This window comes from Neodiprion virginianus, chromosome 7, assembly GCF_021901495.1.
Source record: "Neodiprion virginianus isolate iyNeoVirg1 chromosome 7, iyNeoVirg1.1, whole genome shotgun sequence".
NCBI classification, from domain to species: Eukaryota; Metazoa; Arthropoda; class Insecta; order Hymenoptera; family Diprionidae; genus Neodiprion; species Neodiprion virginianus.
Genome location: NC_060883.1, coordinates 8,179,029 through 8,205,522, shown reverse-complemented (window position 1 = coordinate 8,205,522; position 26,494 = coordinate 8,179,029). Strand labels below are relative to the sequence as shown.

The following is a 26,494-nucleotide window of genomic DNA, read 5'->3' as shown; positions in this document are numbered from 1 at the left end:
GCGCCCAATAATTGTATCTTTCTCTTTTCTTATCTCTCTATATCTAATTATTCAGGTTAGTGACTGCGCCGTAGGGTAACCAATTATCTCATTTCTTCGTTTAACCCTCGCGAGAAATTTTATCGGTTACAAAATGGCGCCCAAAGTGAGGCCACGATAATAACAAAAATAATTGGTCACACTACCTATCATCCAGTATGATTACTAAGATCTGTACTTATGATTAAAAAAATTGCTTGTAGTTGAAGTAGCTTGTATGATTACTAGGATCTGTACTGATGATTAAAAAAATTTCTTGTAGTTGAAATTCGCTAGTCGGATTCTTTTCCATCGTAGCACTCAACTTTGAGTACGACTCTGGTATGTTGAATTGTACAACATCCCCAGCGCACTAACAATAAGTGTTATAGGAATGTCCTCTTCGGCAATGAGTACGCTTTGTATTTTCGATTATTCACCTTAACCAGTTTTCCTTCCACTAGGTAACATATTTCATGATTCAAACTTTATTTTCGTAATATTGGAGGTAAAATATGTATCCCCAAACATTTGACGACAAGTCTGACGATAACGTTCTATCTAAAGTCGAAAGCAGAATAACGAATAATGTACTTCCGAATAATTCGTCAATGGATCTCATTATCGCTTTTCAATTATATGTCGGTAGAGATTTTCGTCAAAGGTAAACAATGATAAGTTTTAGGTTATGCACGCAAATTACGTATCGTTATCCTCACGAGTTATTCAAAATTAATATGCATTTCACATGGCCACTACGAAGATCTGGCAAATTATAATAAATATAAATAGTTTTACATGTGTTGTTCAAATACTTACCTGGATATTTCAGCGTCGATTCTTCATATCGGTCAAAAGTCAAAGATGAATTTTATTGTTCGACACTTTCGGTGCCGCCTGCAGCAGCTCAACCCGCTCAAGCTGTGCGTAGCGTACTACACAAGCTGTGCACGGATATGCGTGTGCAGCGGACGGGGCCCACAAAAATTTACGCTCGGCTGTGACTCAGCCTCGCCAGCTCAGCGCCGAGCCGAAAAGGTAATGGTGGCGCCATCTTATATCACCAAATTTTCGCGTCGTAAAATATCAGTATATAGAACTTAACCAACAACGGAAATGCAATTAACCTATTCGGGCTGCTATTTTGTTATAGGTGGAATAAATTCCAGTGGTATCTAAATGCCGCAAATCGTTAAACAACCGAAATGCCATCCCAGTCGTTTTAGCGGTATTCACGTGACGTTCTGAGTGTGTGAATACGCGTGTCAGCTGTCAACGAAATATTTTCTAATCATTTTTTTCGTTACTTTCGATTTAACTGTAATCTCCCACTGCTATTTCACCCACAACAATTCTCAATAAGGAATCACCTCGTCACAAAACATTTGAAAAGTATGTTTTCGTCTTTGAAAATTCATCATGCGAAATTCAGTTGTACGTATGCACATGTGGTAGTGTCAAAAAAATAAAAGACATGATGGTTCACTCTGGGCTGCTGACGGGATGCTTACTCTTTGTTCTATATTATCTCTATGGTCGCGCGACCACTGTTTCGTGATGATGGGCGCCACAGTGATCGGTCACATACCTATACTGGTGGCTAAATTGTATTTTTCAGTTTCAAATTACAAATTAAAACGTAAACACTATAAAAAAGTGTTTTGAGTTGTGACCTTCATATCCAAGAATAACATTAATCAACAAATCATCAAGGTCAAGATAAATCGTCTTCATCATATTAACGGAATAAAACGTGGGAACCATGGGGTTTTTTCATGATGTCTCTCTTGCATATGGGAAGACTTTGGCGGGGAAGCTGCGACGTTGGGCCACCATATCCGAGTCTCTGTTGAAGCTTAAAAATCACCGCATCTTTCTTCTAAACTGCAAGAAACGATCGATTTTACCTACTCATTCAAAATTCTCTAAGCTTATCTCGAACGGTATTAGTTTTAAAATGTCCAAGTCGCGTAGTGTTTACCAACATAATGTACACAAATTTCAAAGGTCGTTATTTAATCTCGAGATCAGTGACGCTCACGCGACCATCATCAAATATCAAAATATTTTGTTGTCGCTTGAGAACGATATTTTAATTGACTTACCTGTTGAAGTATCAAAAAAATTCTTCGACACACAACACCTGAAATTGGAACCGGCTTTCAATACTTACAAGGCGGCTAACATCACAAGTCAGCTAATCTGATTAATAACAAAAAACGTCCCACTTCTAATCCAATTGACTCGACCTTTGAAAATTAGATCGTGAACCTTAGCAATACGGAAATTCCTGTCGATGTTACTGACGTGCTAAAAATGGGACCCAAATATGGCATTCCTTTCAAGCCTCACTGCATCCCAATCAACAAACTTATCTCTGATTTCGAATCAAAGATTTCCTTCATTCCTTCTGATTGCCGTAATACGGCCCGCCAAGATTTCACCAACACCATAAAAAAGTTTATCAACACCCCTTCTCCCCTTCGCGCTGACAACAATATCCTTCACAAGATTAAAGAAACTAAGATCTTTCAAAATAACAACCAGGACTTACTTTTCTTGAAGGCAGACGAGGGAAACACGACTGTTGTGATGAACAAACGAATGTACGAGGATAAAATGTTGCAACAACTCTCCAACAACAACTCTTACAAAGTTGTTAGATACGATCTTACCTGTACCTTGCAACAAGAAGTCAAAAAACTAACAACGGATTGGTCTAAAAGCAAACTCATCTCTAATCAACTTAGACGTCAAATCGCAAAAACTGATTGCCTACCACCTAGAGCCTACGGGTTACCGAAAATTCACAAACCGGATACACCGGTAAGAATTATAGTTTCGTTCACTGATAGTCCGACTGTCAATCTGGCTCGTTTCCTCAGTCAATGTATAGGTAACAACATCGTACCTCCCTTGTCACGTGTAAGAGATAGTTTTGCTCTGGTTAATGCTATTAGGGACTTTCATCTCCCACCTGATCATATTTTAGTTTCGCTGGATGTTGTGTCATTGTTTACAAATGTTCCACAAGATCTTGCAATCAACGCTGTTGAACAGCGTTGGCATCAGTTGGTGGACAAAATTCCGGTCCCACTTAACGAACTTTTAAAAGCATTGCACATATGTTTTAAGGCTGCCATATTCAAATTTAATCAGAACATATATGCTCAAACTTATGGTTTACCAATGGGCTCACCGCTCTCTCCAATTTTGTCGGATTTGGTTCTGGATGATCTTGAACAATATTGTCTCAACAAACTGGACTTCAAGCCTTCATTCTATTTCAGATATGTAGATGACATAATTACAGCTGTCCCTTCGGATAAAGTTGCAGAAATGCTATCTGTCTTCAACAGTTTCCATCCGAGACTACAATTTACCTCTGAATTAGAGTCTAATCACCGAATTAGCTTTTTAGATGTCCTGATTATCAATGATAACCAGTTCATCAAAACTGATTGGTTTCATAAGGCTACTTGGTCACAAAGGTATTTAAATTACCATTCTCACCATCCCAGATCTTACAAAATTGGAACGATTAATTGCTTAGTTGACAGAGCGATCCGACTCTCAAGTATGGAATTTCACAAAAAAAATTTGTCCTTGATTCAGCAGGTACGAAGTAAAAACGACTATCCACCTCGCCTGCTCAACAAACATATACAGTTCAAATACGATTCCATCTTGTCATCGACCAGCCCTAACAATAATATCGATGCAACCACTGCACAAACCAATCAAAAAAACTATATTTCGATCCCATACGTCGCGGGGTTGTTTGAGTCACTCAACAGAACATTCTCTAAGTACAAAATTCAATTTGTGGGTAAATGTGCACATGATCTATCCTCGATGTTTGATTCGGGTAAGGACCCCTTACCCCCGGGTATGCGCTCTGGTGTAGTTTACAAAATACCTTGCAACCAATGCAACATGTCCTACATAGGCCAAACTAGTAGGCAACTACACACTAGGATAACCGAGCATAAACGCAATATCCATGAACACGAGGATAATTATACTGCACTGACGAGACATGCCATCGATTTCGACCACTCCTTTAATTATTCTCAAGCCAGCATTATTGACGTTGAACCGTTGTATTACAATAGGCTACTGTTAGAAATGTGCAATATTGTTGCACATCCCAATTCTGTCAACCGAAAACAAGACATAGAACATCTGAGTAATATTTACACCTCTGTGATACGACCAATGTAATTATCCATTACCGACTGAGCTTGCTCTCGATTTTACCTCCTTAACAAAATTTTGGTTTCCTTTTAACCCGTTGACTCTGCGTTTGCTCTGATAACTATCGATATCGACCTCCCCCCACTAGACACTGGACGTTCCACTTGTGCAAATGTGCTCTGGATTCAACCTATAACGGCTGTGTGTTTTATTTTATTTTATCAAAATTAACAACAAATATGAATTCTTGGGAACTACGTGTCGCGAACGCAGTGTGTTTCGGTTTTTGTTTTTTATTGTTTTGTTATTGTTTCTATTTATTCATTAATTACCAACACGCATTCGACGTAATTGGAAGTGTCATCCCATACTAGGTAATTCCTCTCTTTTATACTTGCTCAAACATCCTTGCATATTATCTATACCACTATGTTAATTTTGTTAAAACCTAGTTGTACATTATTTCATTTTTGTTCGTGACAGATGTTTAAATAAATTGTTCTGAGGAGGGCCCCCATCAGGGCCGAAACGTAAACACTATAAAAAAGTGTTTTGAGTTGTGACCTTCATATCCAAGAATAACATTAATCAACAAATCATCAAGGTCAAGATAAATCGTCTTCATACATATTAAAACTGTGCGAAATACTTTAACTCACCTGTACCACCGCTTGCACAATGGCGTTTCGCAACTCTTTATTTGACACCAGTAAATTATCTTCCTACTTATATAAGTTCAAGTCGTATATCAATCCGATTTTATTCCCTAGTGAGTTATTGCAGCGTACAGCATTATCAACTGCCAATGTTGTATGGCTTGACCGGTGGAAGGATTGAGTTTATCATGAATGATTGGTTATACGATACATTATTGTTGTTGTTGGAGACTTGCAAAAAGTAGTGAAATCGGAATCAAAAACATCTGAAATGTAAAAAAAGCCGTCAAGTACCATAATTACATTGTAACGAAAAACTTATCGTCAATCTTTGCCGTGAAATCAGGAAAAATGCCAAGCACGACCTCCCCGCATGTACGCGTCGTGAAGTCGGACCTCGCTTTTCGTGTAGTGATATCGAAACATCATTCCAAGAGCTACGTACTTGGCGGACACATTTTTTCTATTCTTCCGATGCTCTCCTTACGCCTTTGTGGCTCCAACGAAATTGTATAAGCGATGATAATACTGTTTGCTCTGAATCGAATAATTGTAATAACGATTAAAATTATATTCATAGTGATAATGCAATGTTTTCTGTCTTATTATGACTGCTCATGCCAACACCTTAAATCGATTTTAAGGGCTTATTCGTGTGGTGAAAATTAAATATTGATGTAACACAATCTAGCATAACTTTAGTTTAGTCAGAGAAATTGAAAATTCTTTGTAGCTTTTTAGTGTAACCCGTATCGGGCAAATTCGAGAACTGACTGGATATTATTGTGTAGTATTTCTTATGCTCATACACAGCAAGTACATCTTTTAATATTGCCACTCTGGAGATAATAAGTTCTAATTCTTAATCTCCAGTGTCACTAAAAACTACGGGCCAAATATAAATTGACTCTCCTATTGTTTTCTCAAAGTTTCGTGCTACTATCAAGAATAATACGTCACTGTCTAGAAAAAAAAACCTATGTTTCTCGCTTTAAAATTTGCGCCATAGTATCAACGAATAATATCTACCTGTTACTTGAAGAGCACACGCAGCGATTTTCCCTATCCCGATACACAACAAGCAGTTCAAAACAGCCGTTGACCGGAAGTATAAATAACAAGTCACACTATCAGTAGTTTGTCTTATATCCGACTAAATACGCAAAAATATTTTTTTAAAGAAAAGATTCTCAATTTAAAAACAAGCTTTTCTTAATTCAGCCCATTGTCAAATCCTTATGATGACATAGCAATTTCCCGGCAGTTCGTGAATTTACCGGCTACAGGCTGCACTAAGACGGTGACGAAGAATTTTCATTTTTTCTCATTAAAATAAAGTTGTGCTAAATTGTGTTAGTTTGATATTTAATTCTCACCTCATGAATAAACTCTTAACAATTTATTTAAGTTGTTTGCGTAAGCAGTAATTGTAAAATACAGAAAACATTGCATTATTACCATATATAAATACAATTTTTATTGTTATTTCAAGTATGTAATTCAAAGCTAATAATATTATCATTCTTTGTGCAATTTGCTTAAAGGCACAAGGGCACATAGGACGAGTATGGGTGAAAAAAAAAATGTGCCAGCCAAGTACGTAGCTCTTGGAATGATGTTTCGATATTACTACACGAAAAGCGAGGTCCGACTTCACGACGTGTACGTGCGGGGAGGTCATGCTTGGCATTTTTCCTGATTTCATGGCACAGATTGACGAAAAGTTTTTCATTATAACCTAATTATGGTACTTTGTGGCATTTTTTACATTTCAGATGTTTTTGATTCGAATTCACCTTATTTCCTTAGATCATGACTCTGCTAGTATACGCCAAGCCATGCGATGATCGTTCCAGTTGTATTATAGTTCAGTGTGAATCTATTATCTCGACCATTTTCGCCCACGGAAAGCCCCAATAGGCTAGCAGTCTTTATACATTTTCAGTCAACTGCTCTAAGGCCGCTACCGATCAGGTTTATAAAAAAAAAAATAAAAGAAAAGAAACAAAAACCCGACTCTTTTACTAAACTGTCTGCCATTATTATCGATTTCCCTAATTTTGGTTTCCGCTTAGGGTTTGGGAAGCTATTTGTAACAGGCATAAAAATGCCACGTAACAATTTACATTGAAAAAAATAAACATCCAAAGACCCGAAAAGAGCAAAGAGCTAGGATGGATGCATTCGTTTGTTACTATATGACAATAGTAATAGATCTGCAATTACAATAATGATAATAGACATGATGCCAATACTTCAAGTAATTATAATCAGTTTATTGCCAATTAACACCGACCATTCTGACCTCACTCTTTTCCTTCCGTATCTCTAATTTTTTCTTCTCCTAAGTATCTCTAATTCTTCAATTTCCTTCTAAAGTTTTCGGTGCACATGCGATGCACGAAGTTTATTCACCATTTAGTGTAACACGTTATAAGATGGTATAGAAATGTAAAAAGTTTATTTCAGTAAAAATCCCGAGGTTTGATTTTGATTATGTCGACATTGAAGTTGAATGAATAGAATCATCGTTAGGTGTTGTTTATGAAAGAGGTATTCGGATGAATACGTAACATTTTTCGGTACTGTTGAACAGCAAAATTCTGATAAAAGTTTTATCGGGACAACTGTAAGGATTTCAACTCGCACTCAGCATATGTTCTGTATAATTACAGGCAAAAGGTGAACAACGCTTTCAAAAAAAATTTTTTTATCCTTGGCTTCTGGTCTCTATGCAAATATACTACAAATTTTACAATGCAAGTGTACTCCTGCAGGGTATGTATCTTGACGGTTGATTTGATGGGCACAACCCTTACGGAAAAAAACCCCAATTTCACACCCAAAATAACCCCCAAACTAACCCTCAACCTCTGAGGGGTAAATTCGTACCCCTTTATTCACGGTTAACCTCGAAGTCGAAGGTTTACTCGCAAGTCGAGGATTTATTGCCAAGTTGAGGGTTTACTCCCAAGTAGAGGGCTTACCTCTTAAGTGAGGGTTAACCACCAAGTCAAGGGTTTACCTCCAAGTTGAGGGTGAACCTCCCAATCGAGGATTCACTTTGAAAGAATTCTCGAGTCAAGAGCTTATTATGTCATTTTATTGGGGTTATAGATGTAACGGTATTACAAAAGTGCATCGCACACCATTAGTAAATACAATAGAAACTGACTAATCAAGAAGTTGTCTGGTTATTTCTCATTTGATATCTTGAGGCAATCATATACATATATTATACATGCATTCGGATATTCATTTTTATCAATGAATGTCACGAAAATTATATATTAACATTGTTAAATTCTTGTATATCTATACGAATTCGCGTTTAATATAGAAGGAGGGTAAAATGTATCCACACGTAGAAAAATAATCGTTAATAAAATTCAACGTACGTATGATTCATATAGCCATGAAGAATTATCTGTACCCAATGCATCCATTAATTATTATATTATAATGAAGATGTATGCGTACGTGTACATACACTACACGAAAATATATAAAATATTCAGATTCGATAATTTTCAGATAATTTCCAAGAACTATCATGTAAAAAATCACTGAGAAAATCGAAGAGGATCAATGTTTTTCATTCACCGAGTTGACGTGGGAATCCCCATATATAGTGTAGTTTATGACTTCTAATTTCAGCCCTGAAAAAACTAAGTAGTATTCTTTTGGAGCCTTGCACAATGGCATGCAGGGTAAGTAAAATGCGATATCAATAGTGATCCTTATACTATATGATGCGATGGCTTAATTCCAGCGAGCTGCTCGAAAGTTGAATTCAAATTGAATCATTGGTTTTGCTATAAATAATATATAGATAGATCATTTCAGATGTTATTGAGAATATTGAGAATTTTCGTCTCTTGAAGCACCAGTAAGAATATAATGTGTAGGTGAAATGTTTGTGAAATTTTTTGGAGTCACCAAATTTACGATATTACGTACTTTCAACAATATTCTTCTAGTAAAAACAATGATATGCACATCCGCGTTTCAGTTATTAAACGGCTTTGCTTGTCTTACGGGGCCTTCCATCAGAAGCAAAAAGAATTTCAGATATAAACATTTCACCTGCACATCATATTCTTACCAGTGCTTGAAGAGACGAAAATTCTCACCATATACATACCCGGGCACACGAAAACAAATTCGAACTCACTGGTGATGAGAGAAATTAACGACAACAGAGTCAGGGCGGCTAGGTGGTCTAGTGGCGTAAGGCTCCGGCTAAGCATCTCTAGACGCCAAGTTCGATTCCCGGCTCCGTCGTTAATTTTTCGAAATCACCAAATTTTCGAATTTACACACTTTCAACAATGTTATTGAGAATAATAGAACTTCAACGAATATCATAAGAATTACCTTGGAAATTTCACGGTTCATGATACCCTGCAATGGAATCAAGGGTTCACCGCCAATATTTTACATATTATATTTTCGCGTTGACACCCAAATTTCAGAGTTTACCCTCAAGAAGAGTTAGGTGTATCCCTTGGGGTGGCAGGGGACAATCCCCGCAATGTTGATAGTTCACCCTCACATTCACCATCAGTTAAATTTTGGAGATATGAATTACCCGCATCGTTGAAGGTGTACCTTCACCGTTGAGGGTTCACCTTCAACTCTTGGGGATGAACCTTCAATTGTTGAGGGGTAATCTCCAACTGTTGGAGATAAACCCTCCATTAATGATGGTCTACCTTCAATTTTTGGGGGTAAACCCCTAAATTTTGAGGCTTACTCCCAAAAATGGAGGGTTTTTTTCCGTGAGGGAAGAGCTGTGATTATGAATTCACGAAATTTAAATCAATTTGAAAAATGTCAGACGGGGGGGAGTTTCAACTATTCTTGGAAGTAAAGGCCGAAGATGAGTGGTCACTTAGTTCTTGTAATAATAAAAAAATTTTGAATTTTATTTAGTTAATGTTGCACGAAAAACAAAATAAAACCCAAGACGGCAGTGTGATTTCCAAACGTAATAAAAAATTGATCGAAAGTTTGACTCGTGCGATGCTTTCTGTAATTAAACAAGCATTGCCAGGATCGAGTTTGGGTATAGCAAGAAGCAGACATAGGAAGCGTTAAGAATAGTAATGCCTATTTTGTAAAAACAGTTATACACTTATCATCAAGAGCATCATCATTAACAGCAGCAATAACATCAATATCTTTAATAACAATAACAATTATGATGGAAATAAAAAAAATGCTGATGATAATATCAATAATAGTATCATTATAATAACAGTAGTAACACTAATAATACTAATAACAAATTACAAATATTTTACAATTGTTTAGCAATTTTTGTTTTTTTTTGCTTCATTGTAGCCTGAAGATGGCCGGCCGGGTCCGGTGGAAGCGTTGAAATAAATTACACTATACTGACCATCTCAGACGAATTTTCTTAATTCACTAATAACAAATTGATATGCAAATATTTGCTACACACATGATTGTAAAGGGTCATAATAGGATGATGGAAATAGTGATAGAGATAAAAAGAGAGAGAAACGCGTTTCTGTTACGGTCCAGGATCAGAAATTCATTAGCAACTTCCGAATTCTTTGAAATGGAGACGACTCATCCTTCTATTCGAAACACAACAGCACAAGAATAAAAAAATAAATGGCTACCGTTATTAAATCCGAATGATGACTGTATCACTACACCCAACACTGAAGTTATGGAACCCTGAAAAACTGTGCACAATATTTCTCAATTCGCTGTCAGATGTTTAAAATTTCACGCTAATAAGAGTTTCCGAGAATTTTTCGGAATAAGTCTGAAGGTTACGGTTTATAAAAAACCATACGACAGCTTAGAATTTGTAAAATAAGCAGACAATCGCTGGAGTCGATTTCATCTCGAATTTTTCTACGAACATCTTATGTTAAACGTCACAGACACTAATCATTTTATTTTCTAAGATCATAAGCAACAAATTACTGATAAAAGTTGAAAAATGTTTTACTGTTTCCAAGTTTCGCAACAATTAATTGAACTTCAGTGTACAAGGAGCAACGAATAATTATATGAAATAATTCTCCTATAATCTGCCAGTTACGACATCTCAAGATTAATTCACAACATAATACTAATAACAAAATAAAGTAATTCTGCTGAAATGCCCAATAAAACTGAAATTGGTCAATATTAGAGCGAAAAGCAATGATCTCAAGAAGAATTTTCTACCGGTTTCGTGTTGGCATAGAATACGAGATGTCCGCTTGAAAAGGCCCAGTAATTGATGATAGTTTTAAGGAGGCATTCGGTAAGTGCTATTTCCGGTTTTTAGCCACTGTCACCGTCTAATCTGTGCGAGATTTAAGTAACTTAATATATCCGGTGATAAAAGCCTTAAATTTTTGTAAAACATTTTTTGGCAGAGGGATAAAGGGTGAATTGAACGAAGGAATAGATTTTATTTACAGATGCGTGGTCGTGCTATGTATATGAAATATAATAATAAAAGGAGAAGAAGAGAATTATTTTACTCAATATAATTGATCGAATTTTATTTCTCTTGAGGATCTCACTTTTTTATTCATATATTATATTATATTATATTATATTATATTATATTATATTATATTATATTATATTATATTATATTATATTATATTATATTATATTATATCATATTATATTATATTATATTATATTATATTATATTATATTATATTATATTATTTGATAATTATTATTATTAGACATCGCGTCGTTGTGACAGAGCCGGGTGGAGACCACAAGTTCTTCACTAGCTATGTATCAAAAATTTGATTTACACTGTTTAGTTACGTTGTTCTTTGTATGTGTTTTCTTTTTTTTTTTTTTCCTTTTTTCCACTACTCTCGCGCCCTAAACTATACGCGAGTTTAATAAGCTCACGCATATCTGTATAAATTTCACACAATTGTAATAATTCTATTGTATATTATACATAATTTATTTCCAACGTTTCATTGGTGGTTCGATGAAAACCAATCGATGGGTGAACGGTTCATAATTACATTCCAAATGTTCATCAGTGTTGATTAGAAATATTTTCGGTCTATATATATATATATATATATATACATAAATAATGTTAGATTACATAGCGATAGGTTAAGTGCGAAAACGAGTCAAGGAGAGCACACCAAGAAAGACGGCGAAGACGGCGAAGAAGAAAAAGGAGAGACGGTGGAAAAGAAAGAGAAAAAATACCCACTCCCACCCCCGCCACCCAATTTTTACATAGTTATACAATAACTATATACAGTTATACAATAACTGTGTACAAATTGGGTGGCGGGGGTGGGAGTGGGTATTTTTTCTCCTTCTTCTCCACCGTCCCTCCTTTTTCTTCTTCGCCCTCTTCGCCATCTTTCTTAGTGTGCTCTCCTTGGCTCGTTTTCGCACTTAACCTATCGCTATGTAATCTAGCATTATCTATGTATATATATATAGACCGAAAATATTTCTAATCAACACTAATGAACATTTGGAATGTAATTATGAACCGTTCACCCATCGATTGGTTTTTCATCGAACCACCAATGAAACGTTGGAAATAAATTATGTATAATATACAATAGAATTATTACAATTGTGTGAAATTTATACGGATATGCGTGAGCTCATTAAACTCGCGTATAGTTTAGGACGCGAGAGTAGTGAAAAAAAAGAAAAAAAAAGGAAACACATACAAAGAACAACGTAACTAAACAGTGTAAATCAAATTTTTGATACATAGCTAGTGAAGAACTTGTGGTTTCCACCCGGCTCTGTCACAACGACGCGATGTCTAATAATAATAATTATCACATAATATAATATAATATAATATAATATGATATAATATAATATACTATAATATAATATAATATAATATAATATAATATAATATAATATAATATAACATAATATAATATAATATAATATAATATAATATACTATAATATAATATGTGAATAAAAAAGTGAGATCCTCAAGAGAAATAAAATTCGATCAATTATATTGAGTAAAATAATTCTCTTCTTCTCCTTTAATTATTATATTTTATATACACAGCACGACCACGCATCTGTAAATAAAATCTATTCCATCGTTTCAGTTCACCCTTTATCCCTCTGCCAAAAGAATGTTTTACAAAAATTTAAGGCTTTTATCACCGGCTATATTAGGTTACTTAAATCTCGCACAGGTTAGACGGTGACAGTGGCTAAAAACCGGAAATAGCACTTACCGATATGCCTCCTTAAAACTATCATTAATTACTGGGCCTTTTCAAGCGGACATCTCGTATTCTATGCCAACACGAAACCGGTAGAAAATTCTTCTTGAGATCATTGCTTTTCGCTCTAATATTGACCAATTTCAGTTTTATTGGGCATTTCAGCAGAATTACTTTATTTTGTTATTAGTATTATGTTGTGAATTAATCTTGAGATGTCGTAACTAGCAGCTAGTAGGTGAATTATTTCATATAATGATTCGTTGTTCCTTGTACACTAAAGTTCAATTAATTGTTGCGAAACTTGGAAACATTAAAATTTTTTTTCAACTCATATCAATAATTTGTTGCTTATGATTTTAGAAAATAAAATGATCAGTGTCTGTGACGTTTAACATAAGATACAATAGAATTCTAATAAATCTATTGTATATTATACATAATTTATTTCCAATGTTTCATTGGTAGTTCGATGAAAACCAATCGATAGGTGAACGGTTCATAATTACATTCCAAATGTTCATCAGTGCTGATTAGAAATATTTTCGGTCTATATATATATACATAAATAATGCTAGATTACATAGCGATAGGTTAAGTGCGAAAACGAGTCAAGGAGAGCACACCAAGAAAGACGGCGAAGAAGAAAAAAGAGTGACGGTGGAGAAGAAGGAGAAAAAATACCCACTCCCACCCCCGCCACCCAATTTGTACATAGTTATACAATAACTGTATACTGAAACGATTCGAGTTCATTTATCCGCCGAATATCGCGAGAGTTTCATACGTAATATGAAAAGTAACGCGGTGGTTTTGTACAAACTCGAATATCGTATTAAATTTAAGAATTTCCTGTCTCGTAAGTAGAACGGCAGGATTTGGTCTCTGGACTCGGAAGGAAGGTGAAAAATAGTTACTTCTTAATTCTCTGATGAGCTCCTGGAAGAGGTTGCTTGAGTTTGACCGTTTTTAATTGGTTTTCGAGATAGCCTCAGAAGTTGTTTCATCCCTCTCATGTGCAATGACACGAGTGGAATAAACCCATCATCACAGGCCGTGTGAACGGTTGAGGGTCAAACTTGTTCCGTGCTTTTGAAGCAAGACACGGAATAATCGCAATGAGCGATTTACTCGTGAGGCGAGAAATTTGTTTTTCAAGAGGAAGTCTTTGACTAATGATTATGTTATGTCCCCAAGAATTGGGATCTATGACAGGAAAGAATGTCGTGAATTTACTTTTCTTATAATGTACAAAATATTGTTGAAAGGTAAGAAGGAATTGGTTTCTCTTATTTGGTTTGATAATGATTCGTTTCGCAAACGGCAAGACAGAATATTATTGACGTGATAGCATGGTGGTCAGAAGGACGGTGTTTGACGATAGAAAATCGTCGTTGACGGTTTATTATTTGGTATTGATAACGATCTGTTCTGCGTATGGCAAGACAGAATATTATTTATTTGATAGCGTGTTGGTCAGAAGGACGGTGTTTGACGATAGAAAATCGTTATTGTTGAGTTATTATTCGGTATTGACAATGATTTGTTTTGCAGATGGCAAGACAGAATATTGTTTATGTGATAGTGCGGTTGTCAGAAGGACGGGAATTCTACGCAAATATACCGTCGCCCATATCAAGACATCCTGTCGCAATGCAGGAGGCTCTTTATATGTTCAGGGGCCCTACCTATGGGTCAGAGGATTCTGCGACGATCACCGTATCTGAGTTTTGACGTCAGTCGCAATGCTGAGCTTAGTTCAGATACGGCTCCCTAGTACCTGCGGACTTTTATTAAAAAGAGACGAAATTCGTCAAATATGTTGAATACCCTCCTTCGATTGAGAGTGGTGTTCGAGGATTCTCGCAGTGACGAGTCCACGTCTCGTGATCGTGAGTTGTGTCGACTGCTGGTTCCTCGTTGAGATGTCATGCTCGGCCAAGCAAATGTGCGGATGTGTCCTGAGTCGGACGAAATAACTGATCTACTCTGCGTACGATATACGATAGATGATGAATAGATGTCCAGCCACATTTGTGCTCGACTTTTATACCTGCTAGTCGTCTAGTTTCGCAGATTTTGCGAATAGTGATTGGCCGTGTCCCTTGAAGAGGGAGCACGGTAAATCGCGTGATTTGGTTGGTTTATTGGTACGTGGTGGGGTTACCGAGTGTGTCGCAAGATTTGGGCTCGTCCCGACAAGCATAATATTTGGGGAGCTCGGGCTGACCGTCAGGTGCCGGTACGCCGGCAAGGCGTCCCGTCACAATACAGTTATGCAATAACTGTGTAAGGTTCCTCTCCTCTTTCCCACCCCCGCCACCCAATTTGTACATCGTTATACAATAACCATATACAGTTATACAATAACTGTATACAAATTGGGTGTCGGGGGTGGGAAAGAGGAGAGGAACTTTGGTGGCGGAGGAGGGAGTGGGTTGGGGGGGGGGGGGGGGGGGGGAGGTGGCTGCTAGTGACATGTCGAAGAAATTTTTCGTATATTTATTAATTTTTTCAATTACGCTACTGGTTTATTACCATCATGCTTGCTTGTGTTTAGGCATGTGGGTGATGTGTTTGTATATTTTTCTCCTTCTTCTCCACCGTCTCTCCTTTTTCTTCTTCGCCCTCTTCGCCGTCTTTCTTAGTGTGCTCTCCTTGACTCGTTTTCGCACTTCACCTGTCGCTATGTAATCTAGCATTCAACTCTTGGCTTCTGTATGTGTGACGTATTTTGCGGACGATCGCCAGGATCCTGCAGGGGCCCCGATGCAATCCGGACTACATTATTTGTAAGTTAGGTAGAGGTTGAAAGGCCGTTGGTTAGACGTCCGTGTACTTGCTCAGCTTATCACGTAGGAGTATGTTCTCGTTCTTTAATCTGTCCAGCTCCTGCCGCAGGCCCATATTCTGAAAAAATTAGAAGAAAAGCACTAAATATTAATTTATTCGCTTACGATTCTTATTTTGTTCTAAAAATAGGCAAGAATATATATACATGTATCATTTTACTCGAGCCTTCTTTCATTAACAAATTTAAAATCGATTAACGATAATTTGCAGGAAAGACAAGACTATAATTTCAACGACCTGTCCTTTCTATTATTTTTTCTTTCTTTCTTTTCTGCAACATAAATGTCAAGAATCGGACTTTCGTTTCGTCACAAGTCAATGTGAAGTAAAAACATGCGATAAGAAAGCTTTTTTAAAATAATAATTTTTTTTCATAGTAATTATTAGTATTCGTAATATAATAAATTCATTCAGTAAATGCAGAATATTCACTGCTACCAGGTGGCCTCTTCAGAATTTGGGGATCATGATGCATGAAATTGTAGCAATTCTCTATTTTCTTGCAACTTTTTGAATTTTCTTTTGTTTTGAATTAAATTGTAGTGTCTGAGGTAAAGTTATTTGTAAAACAAATAGCCATATGTTTTTATGGAGTAACGAGCAGCGAGCTTAGAATTCTGGAAACCTCAATTCCTTCAAGAAAATAATCAATTATTCGTAAATGGGTTTGTTGAATAGTGGAAAAGGCACGAGGTTAGGAAGAAGTGGAAAATCATGTTGAAAGTAATTTTGTTACCTGAAGAATGAAAAGTAATTGTAAAGAGACACGTTTGATCAAGTGAATCGGTTTGTGATTGTTTGATAGATATTCTCAAGAAAATTAAATTACTCAACTATCGCATTAGACGAAGAAAAGAAGACAACCGATTAAAATCGAATTTAAAAAATTACGATTGAAATGCGAACAAGATATAAACCTTTGTTGTAAGCTGTTTTGATACATACAATAAGTTACGTAAAATTCATACAGTCTATTAATTAATCGTATCTGAAGAAAACAAAGCGCAGCTTTTAAAATGAACGCAAAAATAGAGAAATTTCTCAGTGAACCCAAAGAGCTCGATACTCGATCAGTCGCTGTTGTCGTACGATTTTTTATTTGAAAATAAATATGCTACCGCCTTGCCGCCGCGTCGGACGCGTTGCTCTACGATCGAAACTAGTCTAGACTAGCAGACCAGATATCAGATGATAACCAGATATGGTCGTTGAAATATCGGATAACCGGACGTAACCTGCACCGCGGGGATCGCCGGCTGCACGATCAGTCGGCCGTGTCGATCAAAACCGCGGGCCGAATTGTCTAAGTATAATATGTACACGTCTGTATTCGCCAGCGATGCTATTCTGTCGAATTTCTCAACTGATCGTTATACATTTCGACCGGCGACCCTGAAACCGGGAGCGCAGAGCGCGTCTTTGCGAGGCGGGACCACTAAAAATAGCTTTGCTATACAGCCGCGGGATCCATAGACCGCACAATATGCCACTAATACAGCCTGTCACCAATGGACGTGTACATACACTGACGGTCTGACGGTTTTCAGTAGTGTCGTTCTATAAGTGTCTGCCCCCCGCCCCCCTTTATTTGCTGATACGCCATTTTCTATCAGATTAGAATCGTAGCGCGGTTCATTTGAAGTGGGAAACACAGGACGCGCCACCATGTACAAGGTGTTTCCAAGTAAACGCCTTAGTGTGTTGGGTTGCCTACCACTGAGGGAAACAAGTATCGGTACGAGTTATCGGCAACTAGCGCGTTTAAAGTCCTCGTGAGTAAGCTGGAACCGCCCGTTTTGCCAAGTTTTGTGGGTTTGGTCAAGCAGTTGTTTCGTTGTTTGTCACGTTAAAGTGATTATACCACTCGACTTGACTGAAGTGATTATGGATCCGGTAGGTTTGTTTTATCCATATTTGTTCCCCTTGGACGTAGGCAATCCAACATGCTGCGGCATTTACTTCAAAACACGCTGTTTGCATGGGATTTGGCTGAAAATGGCGGGCCCAATCAGAAAGTAGTTACGTATTTGTCTGGACATATCCTACAGCGACACTAATGTTCGTTTTAATTGACATACTTTAATCAATATGGCAGAGCGTCGTATTTATTGAAAGCAAGGATTGCGGTTTCAACGGGATTAGTTGTAACGACTATTAGCAAAAATTAAGCGATGATTCTATTTTTATCCGTCACACGACTGATAAATCGATAGAAAACATAAGATAATTTAATCGAGATCCGATCAAAATAGAGTCTGAAAATTTGAAGTGAGCCGTGGGGCTTTCGGTAACCTGTTTGAGTTGGTCGTGATTTTTTTTATTTTCCAGTTTCATTTTTATTAGCTAATTTAACCACAAGTTTCGTATCGTTGCTATTTTGATATGGAAGGATCACAAAGTAAATTTATAGGTTGTACTTACAAAATAACCGAATAATTTTCGATTCTTTTACCGCCATGTTGCTTCTAGAATTGTCATACAAGTTGATGCTTTGTGTAAATTTTCAGAGACCACCAGCAAATTTTGTTTTTACGCAGCCCCGTGTGATAGTCAATTTAAGCAAGTCTATGATCTGGGCTTACCTCCTTTTCAAGAAAGCCGGCTCTCAGGGCAATCTGGTTCTGCTTCATGCGGCGCGCATCCCGGGACCTCTTGGCAGCCATGTTGTTCTTCCTGCGTCGCGCCCAGTATTTGTCATCCTTCAAATCATCCGGAACGAACTGAGACATCAAACACAACAGCGTTACGCATTCATACCAGAGGGTGAACCACTGAGAATTCAGCGCTGCTGTTCGGGATTCGTAGGAAATGAAGTGATTGAATGTGAATTGGGTGCGGAAGGAGATGGGCGAAGGCAGGGGACCCATTCACTCGAAGTAGCTATCACGAAACGAGAGAAACCAGCATAAAGACCGACTCGATGGCCTCCGGTGTCTCTCGTCGCACGCGATTGCCACATCCGCAAGCACTCATGGTCGCTGGAAAAATACTCGGGACGTACATTGTGCAGCGTCGCAAAGTCACGTTTAATGGTATCACGATTATTCTGCAATTTGGAGAACAATTATTTTTCCCGCGTAAATAAGTCTCATCGCAGTGTCCTTCAGGTTTGTTTCAATACGAGAAGTTACTTGTAGATGCTGAATCGGAACATTGAAGATCCTATAAAAGACCGCGAACAAAATCTCATGTACCGCATTATCAGTACTCCTTTAACTATCAATGTGATTTTGGATTGTCATTGTTCGCCCAAATATTCCCCCTGTAAACGACACTATGCTAATTGTGAATAATTGTAGACGAAGCAAGTCACAATTGAAAGCATGTACTACTGAAACACACAACCTATAACTACTAGTAATACAGTACACACCTCAAATGTCAATAGCTATAAAGCTTCTGGCAATTAGTAGAGAAGTCATTCCGAATTCGATTTCGTTAGAAAGAATAAATGGACTATCACGAAACAAAGTATGGGTTTTACCTGATGACTTGAAATCACTAAAACCCTGAACGTCCGAAATGTTTTCATATGCGTTTGAGAGTTGTCCTGTGCTACTAAATAATGGTTGCATATTTTAAACCGCCTTCAACTTGCTTGAGGGCAAGACATTATCACTGTATGGTGGACTCACCTGTTTCCGAGACTTCTTAACCATCGGCTGAGGCTTTAGTTCCTCGTCAGAAAAGGCACGCGTGCGAGGATCAAAGTCTCGCCCGGATGAGGCCATGGACAGGGCTACAAGAGATAATCCAAATTGTATTGTTGACGACGAGTCCACCGCTGTTATCACCAAAAGCGCCATCGAGGAAACCGACAAGGCCCAAGGTTAGACTTATTAACCATAAACCGTCGCCTTCGCAGCCGTTGATCTCAAGAAGGAGGAATAAGAAGTATGATCTCGAACACCAATAAGGAAGGTAACCCAGGTCGATCTCTCCAATTTGATTTCTTTTGTAATAAGCTGTTATACACTAAAAACTAAGCGACGCGTATTTGTTTCATCTGCCATTAATCACTTTAAGGGGATAAAACACACCGTCCAAAGTGAGGCATGTCAAGTGACGATTTGGCAGTTTCATCCACAAGAACATTTTCTCAGTTATAAAAAAAAAAAAAACTGCCACATCACTCCTTGACATGCCTCACTTTGGAGGGTGGTTTCACCCTCTTGAACGGTTTAATGACAGATCAAAAAAAAAAAAAACACGTGTCGCTTAGTTTTTAGTCTACTACAACATATTACAGAAGAAATGAAATAGGAGAGATCGACCTGGGATACCTTCCTTGTAAGTGTCTTCGCCTCGAAGAGTGGCTCTTCGATACCAGCTTTGCATCCTACTCAATCGGTTCTAGTTTCCGGAGATCAGCGGGGGCGTAACGACGGATCGATGGCGTTATTTTCGGGCAAGTTATCATACTCACTCGAGTCTGCGGGTGATGGAGGGTTCAGCGTGTCCGGCGAACAGCATTCGCTAGGTGAGGGTGACCGTTCGCTTTTTGTCACCTCGAGGTGAAGACCCGCCGGTCCTTGATGTCCGCCTGCTTCAGCATTCATTTTGTGAAGTTGACTACCTGGCATCGGTCCCTGGCCACCCCCGGTAACCCCGTCAACAGGAATGCCGTTCTCCGAGAGGAACTCGTCTAGGTCCACGTACTGAAAATAAATTTTAATCTCGTTTGCAAGCTCTCCAAATGACGCGACTGTAATACGGCTTTTCAGCGCCGCTGCAGATCTTTTACTCGATGGTCTTCGACAGCTCAACTCTGGAGAGCGTGCCCTAGTAGCGTTGCCTTCATTTGCCTTCATGCTGTACATAATTCCCTGCATGCGTGATTATTAATAATATCATTATCAACAATGAAAACTCTTGCAGAAAGTATTTTTGACTTTATCAATAATTTTTTGTATAGGTTTTCTTTGGTTATAAAATTTTTTACGTATACTTCACAATGTCTGAATTCATCGGTGTTATGCAACGTTATGAAATTTATAGATTATCAGCGACGATATCTCGAGATCGAGTTACCAGATTTCAATGATTTTGTTTACAATCGACGCGGCTTTTCCAAACTTAGAACTTGTTGGATTTCGGCTTTGGTCGGTTCAGCGCCTTTTGAACTATTTAAACAACAAAATTCCAGTAAATGAAAAAAAATTATGATATCTCGACAATGGATAAATAGATTTGAATGAAAGTTGGTACCGTAAGGTTTTTTGGATCACTGAATCAGGAATCGAAAGTCAAATTCACAAAATTTAAATTTGGCGTATTCAATAAGCTAAGAAAAGACTAAAACATTCGGATTTTTATGAAAATTGGTACTTGAAGGTTTGTTCGATGACTGATCACGAATCTGAGGTCTGATTTACGAAATCTAAAATGGTGAATAAGTGAGAAAAATATTCGGATTTTGCTTGTTATTTCTTTTACGTGTTTAGTTATTCAACAGGCAACTATTCTCCATGTCGAATCAGAATACATTTTCCATTCCGACTAACCACTCAAGGAATGTACCGCTTCATGAATACCGTGAAAATAATAATTCATCGATGTGAAAACTTGATCAATATTACACAAATATTTCTAAATCATATGATAAACTACTAAACGGAAGTGAAACTTACAATTATAGCTAATAGTGTAATTTTTGGTTGCCACTCGGCAAAAACGAATAAGAATATTCTTTACGCAAGGATAAGGTATTCTTGTATAATTTATGCGCGAAAGCTGGTTCAAAAGTTATAGATGATATTGCATTTTTCTTGTGATATTAGATCTCTTCTAATCTTGAGCAGTACACTTACCACGCAGGCTCGAGTTCATACCGATAACCAACGTTGAAGTATATTCACTAATTTATTGCCATGTTTAAACTGTAGTGTTCAACTAATTGTAAAAGGCGTAATCGCGAAAACCAGGAATTTTGATATTCAAGTTTCATTTTCGCAACTGCAGACATTGTGAATGTAATGGGAAGATTGCTGTTTACAACACCTGAATGTTGTACATTTTAGTATTTCACTCAGCTTTTATTAACAATCCACAAAATAGCAAATGTGTGCATGGCAGCACGGTATAAGAGGGAGTTCAAAACAAGGCTTCAAAATAATATTATGAGTGACTTTGAGAAGAGTTCAGGAACTATCGGTCGTAGAAAGGGAAGATGCTTAAGTATTCTTTCAATTGATAACTATTTTCAGTCTTCTCCGAAGAATGAAAGCCTTTCAGTGATATTCAATGACTTCAGGTGACTTTAATACCTATGGCCACAAGGTTCTAATTTAAAATACAAGGCTGACAAGCTGTTAAGAAAGCTTTATATACAAATTCCCGGCATAACCTACTTATTCATCAACCACTGGATTTTTCATTTCGTCAATGGAGTGGTCGGCAAAATGTTCACTCGTTTGCTTGAAGTTTTCTTTCAATGGCGACAAAATTGAAACCACAAGTAATTGTATTTGACGAAGGCTGACAATAAGCTCAATTCTCAATATTGAATTTTACCACAGTCAGTAACATCCCCGATACTGGTAAATTATACAATAATAATACTAACGAGGATCATCGCATGGTAATCGTGACTTCCATCAACCAAAGAATTACGTCTTCCCCTCCTACGATCAAAGACAACCCGCGGTTTTGCATCGCAGTATGCAATCGTGTAAAGTACCAACTGTATAATCACAAAACGTCGAACATATAGTTGTCCGCCTACTGTTAATGACGCACATGTGTAGCATTACGACTGCACGAACAACCTTGGCTGATGGATTTCTAACAATACTTGTTAACATGGTCAAGTGAAGTTCTCGGTGAAGAAGTGTGTAGAAGTCAGTTTGGTCAAGAATTGCGTCAACGAGAAACATTCGATGGACCAAACACTGCACATCTCGTCACTCGTCATTCGGGTGCTTTTGGTACCGATAACGTTACATGCACTCACACTATTCAACGGCAGATTTGTCCGAGTAACGTTGAGGTCAAGATCAAACCAAGTATTGAAAAATGAATTAAACAGCGTAGAAAAGTGGTGAATTTGTTCCTATGGACTTGTGTAGTCTCATGATTATTTCATCCGCTTTTAGTTACATTTTTTCTTGTATTTCTTCCTTTCCTTTTATTTTTAACACCATTTTTAACTCTTTTTTTCAATATTTTTCGACAATCAAGATGCCGAGACAAAACTTTGATCACCCAAGTGTTGCGCGTGAATTAGTCGAAAAATGAATGATCCTCGCGGACTAGTTCCACGAATACGAACACGTATCTTCGAGGCTCTGACTTTCTATACACACTATGTTCAAACTGTCCGTGTACATAAGATTAGAGTGATCCTTGGAAGCGGAGACCTTGAACTCTCGTTGGCCGAATACACCGATAAAGAATGTGATCGCATGTGAATTGAAATACGTACATAAAGAAATCGGGAGTGCAATTTGCTTTCGACGTTGTTTCGTACATCTCGCGAATTGCATGTAATTATTTCCAAAGTATATTGAAATTGATGTTTAGTCAGCAGAGAATCGATAATTGCAACCAACTTTTTTGACATTCGTTTTTCTAATTGATTCAAATCTCGAATGTTTTTTCTTTTTTCATTTCAAATACAAACACTTTTTTCAGAAACGAGTACACGGTAACCTGGAAAGTGAGGAACTTGGTGGATGAATCTTTCGCCTAAACCATCGCATTCAAAATTAGCGAACAGAAAAACGGAAAACTTCAGTATACAAATCTCTAGAAACACCTGGTATATAAGCGATATCTTCGATAGACTCAACGCAAACTTGGGAATGCATTCGCGTCACTTCACATTCTGTCCTAAAACCACGCTTCGTTTACGCTGATACGTCAACAAGTCGAAAGGCAAAAATTCTACACGTGAAACAAAACAACCACGTTGAAAAAAAAATACAGAGTTAAACCGTAAAGTTTGATATCCTGTGTTATACAAAAGTGCGCAAGATGGACACGGGTCTACGGAAAATAAAACTTTAAAATGAAAATAAGCTAAAAACAAACGTAGAAACGGGAACAAAACGCCACAACAGACGGGAAAAAGGAGCAATTGTTGTTCTTGCGGTGACGGGTGTTACAATAATACAACATATACACACATGCATTTGCAGTTTTGAATGTGTGGACGGGTACTCTCGAGCAAATTTGCGGTACCTTGTTAGATCCGGAAAGTGGATTTTTGTTTTATCGACGTTTCAGCAACGGTCGGTAACACAGATTACGCTCGGTGGTGTAACTTGCCTAACGCAGCCAAAATATAATGCTTTGAAATATTCCGTGTGTATTGAAGCAGTTTAAGGTAATAAATAAACGATAAGAATCGTAATGCGATGATTTGAATTGCGCTCGATCAACATTTGCGATCAGGTAAATAGACACGATCACGATTCTTGCAAATAGACTAATCGACCCATTAGAAGCATAAATCGTTGTGGCATGTTGAATACAAAATGTCTCGCTTGTTAGCTGAACAATGATTTGTAGTGTGTTAAGTGACGGAAAGTATCCGGGTATGTTCTACTTGTACGCTGATTAATATCGGTAATACAGTTTCAGACTCTATAATTTATTCGCGCAACATAAATAGTGAAAAACGGCTTTATACTCGCTCACGCAATGAAAGATTACTGAAGCGGTTCAGCTACGAATAGATCGTTATTTCCATTATCGGTATTTAAATTGGTTTATCAATTATGGTTATATATTTGATAGGAGGATTCCGATCAGTGCGATGAGATTGTAATCACCCGGTGAGTTGAATTCTCAGGGTCCGTATGCGCGGGCAGAGGATGTGAACACGTATTTCGTTGACCACGCGCACACACACACACATGCATGCACGACTGGATACAAGCACAACTAGGGAAACGGCACTTTGGTTTCTTGCGGATTGAGTTTGACCTAGGCTCTTACCGTATCACGGCTGTATACATACATGATTTAATACCTTCAGGTCGGCATCGTAGGGTAGCGTTTTGTCCCAAAGGTTTGGTCCTAGGAAGGCGGCCTGCGCCTCCACATTACCCCACAATTCTCCGTCATCTTTTTTCTCCTCCGGTATATCTTTCCCTTGTTTTCCTGCAACAACATCATTTCAACATTGGTTAGTTATGTCATGGGCTACAAAAACACGTGACATTTTTTTTAGTCCAGTTACTAGCATCTCAAATTCAATCTGAAAAAGACTTTTTTCTGAAGATCATGCCAAGGTTTGGTCAAAAAAAAAAAAACTTCCAGTTATGAGCTTTAATAAGAACGAAAAGTCGATGGTAAATTGTGAGTAATGTTTTTTCGCCCAAATCCAATTCAAAATACATAGGATCGCAGTTTTCCCCCATAATAATAAAGACGATGTTCTAAAAGTTTTATAACTTTGACACAAGTTTCCTGATTTTTTATTTTTATTTTTTTGTTTTCAACAAAGTAAATTGCGAGAACAATTATATTTTATAAATAATTAACCTCTTATAACTCAATTGTTGTTTTATCGCGTACGGAATTATTATTTACATCCCATTTCGATGTTCACTGACGCAAATTGAAAATTTTTCAATTCATTCGTTTGATGTTAGTGAAATAAGTGCGATTGACAGTAGTTATAAATAAATATAGAAGACGGATTATTTAAAATACTTCAGTTCAATTATATATTTGGTATTATAGATCCAAAGAATTCTTACTGTTGAGCACTGTAATTATCAATGGAATCACCCAATATTTGCAAAATCTCAATATAAAAGAACACTTAATGCACGCTTCACCGACTTCGAAAATCGAACTTTCATTGTAAATACGCATGGTAAAAAAACTGCCTAAGGAGACTGAGGCTCGCGATTCTGTACGTAACGAAAGTGTGGTTCTGGAGTTGGTTTTTATTAAACGAAGTGCAAAAAAGCGCAGTTTTTAATACTAGGACATAAGAGTACTCTTTTCTTTACTCCGATAGTCTATATTTATACTGTCGCAGAAACGATTACTTTGCGTACAGAACGCAGACAATGACGCATAAACCATTGTGGTATTACATAAATAGTACATTTCGTAGGAATAGTATCCGTACGAGTTTCGAGCCGAAATTTTTATCAAGAAAGTCAAGAAATCGTGAAGAGATTGCAATTTTGAGGTTAAAGTGCTAAAAATACATTTTTGGTTGTATTGACGCGGTAAGGCAGTTTTGAATCCATATTACTTTGATGAAAATATACTGTTAAACATAAGAACATAAATGCGATGAACCCGCGACTGTAGAGTAAATTCCGCCAGATTTAAGAGGGCGCCCTAATCAATTTGGACGTTGTCGTATACATCCCCAAATATCGAAGTCCATGTATCCTTAATGCGAAAGAGGGCTTAACAAACCCATTCTCTACGCTATTCTGGACAAAAACACTCAAATACATTTTCATTAGACGTAGCAATAAAGAAATAGCATGTATTCTATGAAATCGCAATAGTAAACCAAGAGCCTCCCGGTAATCCACCGAACCGCGTTTACTCAAAATTTGCGATG

The 26,494-nt window shown here is 37.4% G+C and overlaps 2 protein-coding genes across 23 annotated transcripts in view; one reads left to right on the top strand and one right to left on the bottom strand.

Annotated features, from left to right (window-relative positions):
- The first annotated feature begins 2,334 nt into the window (after positions 1 to 2,334).
- On the top strand, positions 2,335 to 5,052 carry LOC124309034 (uncharacterized). Its single transcript, XM_046772251.1, has 2 exons — positions 2,335 to 3,509; positions 4,986 to 5,052. Exons 1-2 carry the CDS (start codon positions 2,335 to 2,337, stop codon positions 5,050 to 5,052), a joined length of 1,242 nt encoding a protein of 413 aa, XP_046628207.1.
- Positions 5,053 to 15,591: 10,539 nt separating this feature from the next.
- Positions 15,592 to 26,494, bottom strand: part of LOC124309592 (thyrotroph embryonic factor) — a 223,562-nt gene continuing 212,659 nt past the window's right edge. For 17 of the 22 annotated variants that reach the window (XM_046773361.1, XM_046773362.1, XM_046773363.1 and 14 more), the window contains 5 exons: positions 24,920 to 25,062; positions 20,384 to 20,615; positions 19,593 to 19,741; positions 18,540 to 18,677; positions 15,592 to 16,014 (listed from right to left, as the gene is read on the bottom strand). In XM_046773361.1, coding sequence (XP_046629317.1) covers positions 15,928 to 16,014; positions 18,540 to 18,677; positions 19,593 to 19,741; positions 20,384 to 20,615; positions 24,920 to 25,062 — 749 coding nt within the window. In that variant the 3' untranslated portion in view covers positions 15,592 to 15,927. The remainder of the gene's footprint in view (positions 16,015 to 18,539; positions 18,678 to 19,592; positions 19,742 to 20,383; positions 20,616 to 24,919; positions 25,063 to 26,494) is intronic. The other 5 variants (XM_046773350.1, XM_046773349.1, XM_046773357.1 and 2 more) reach the window with 5 other exon arrangements.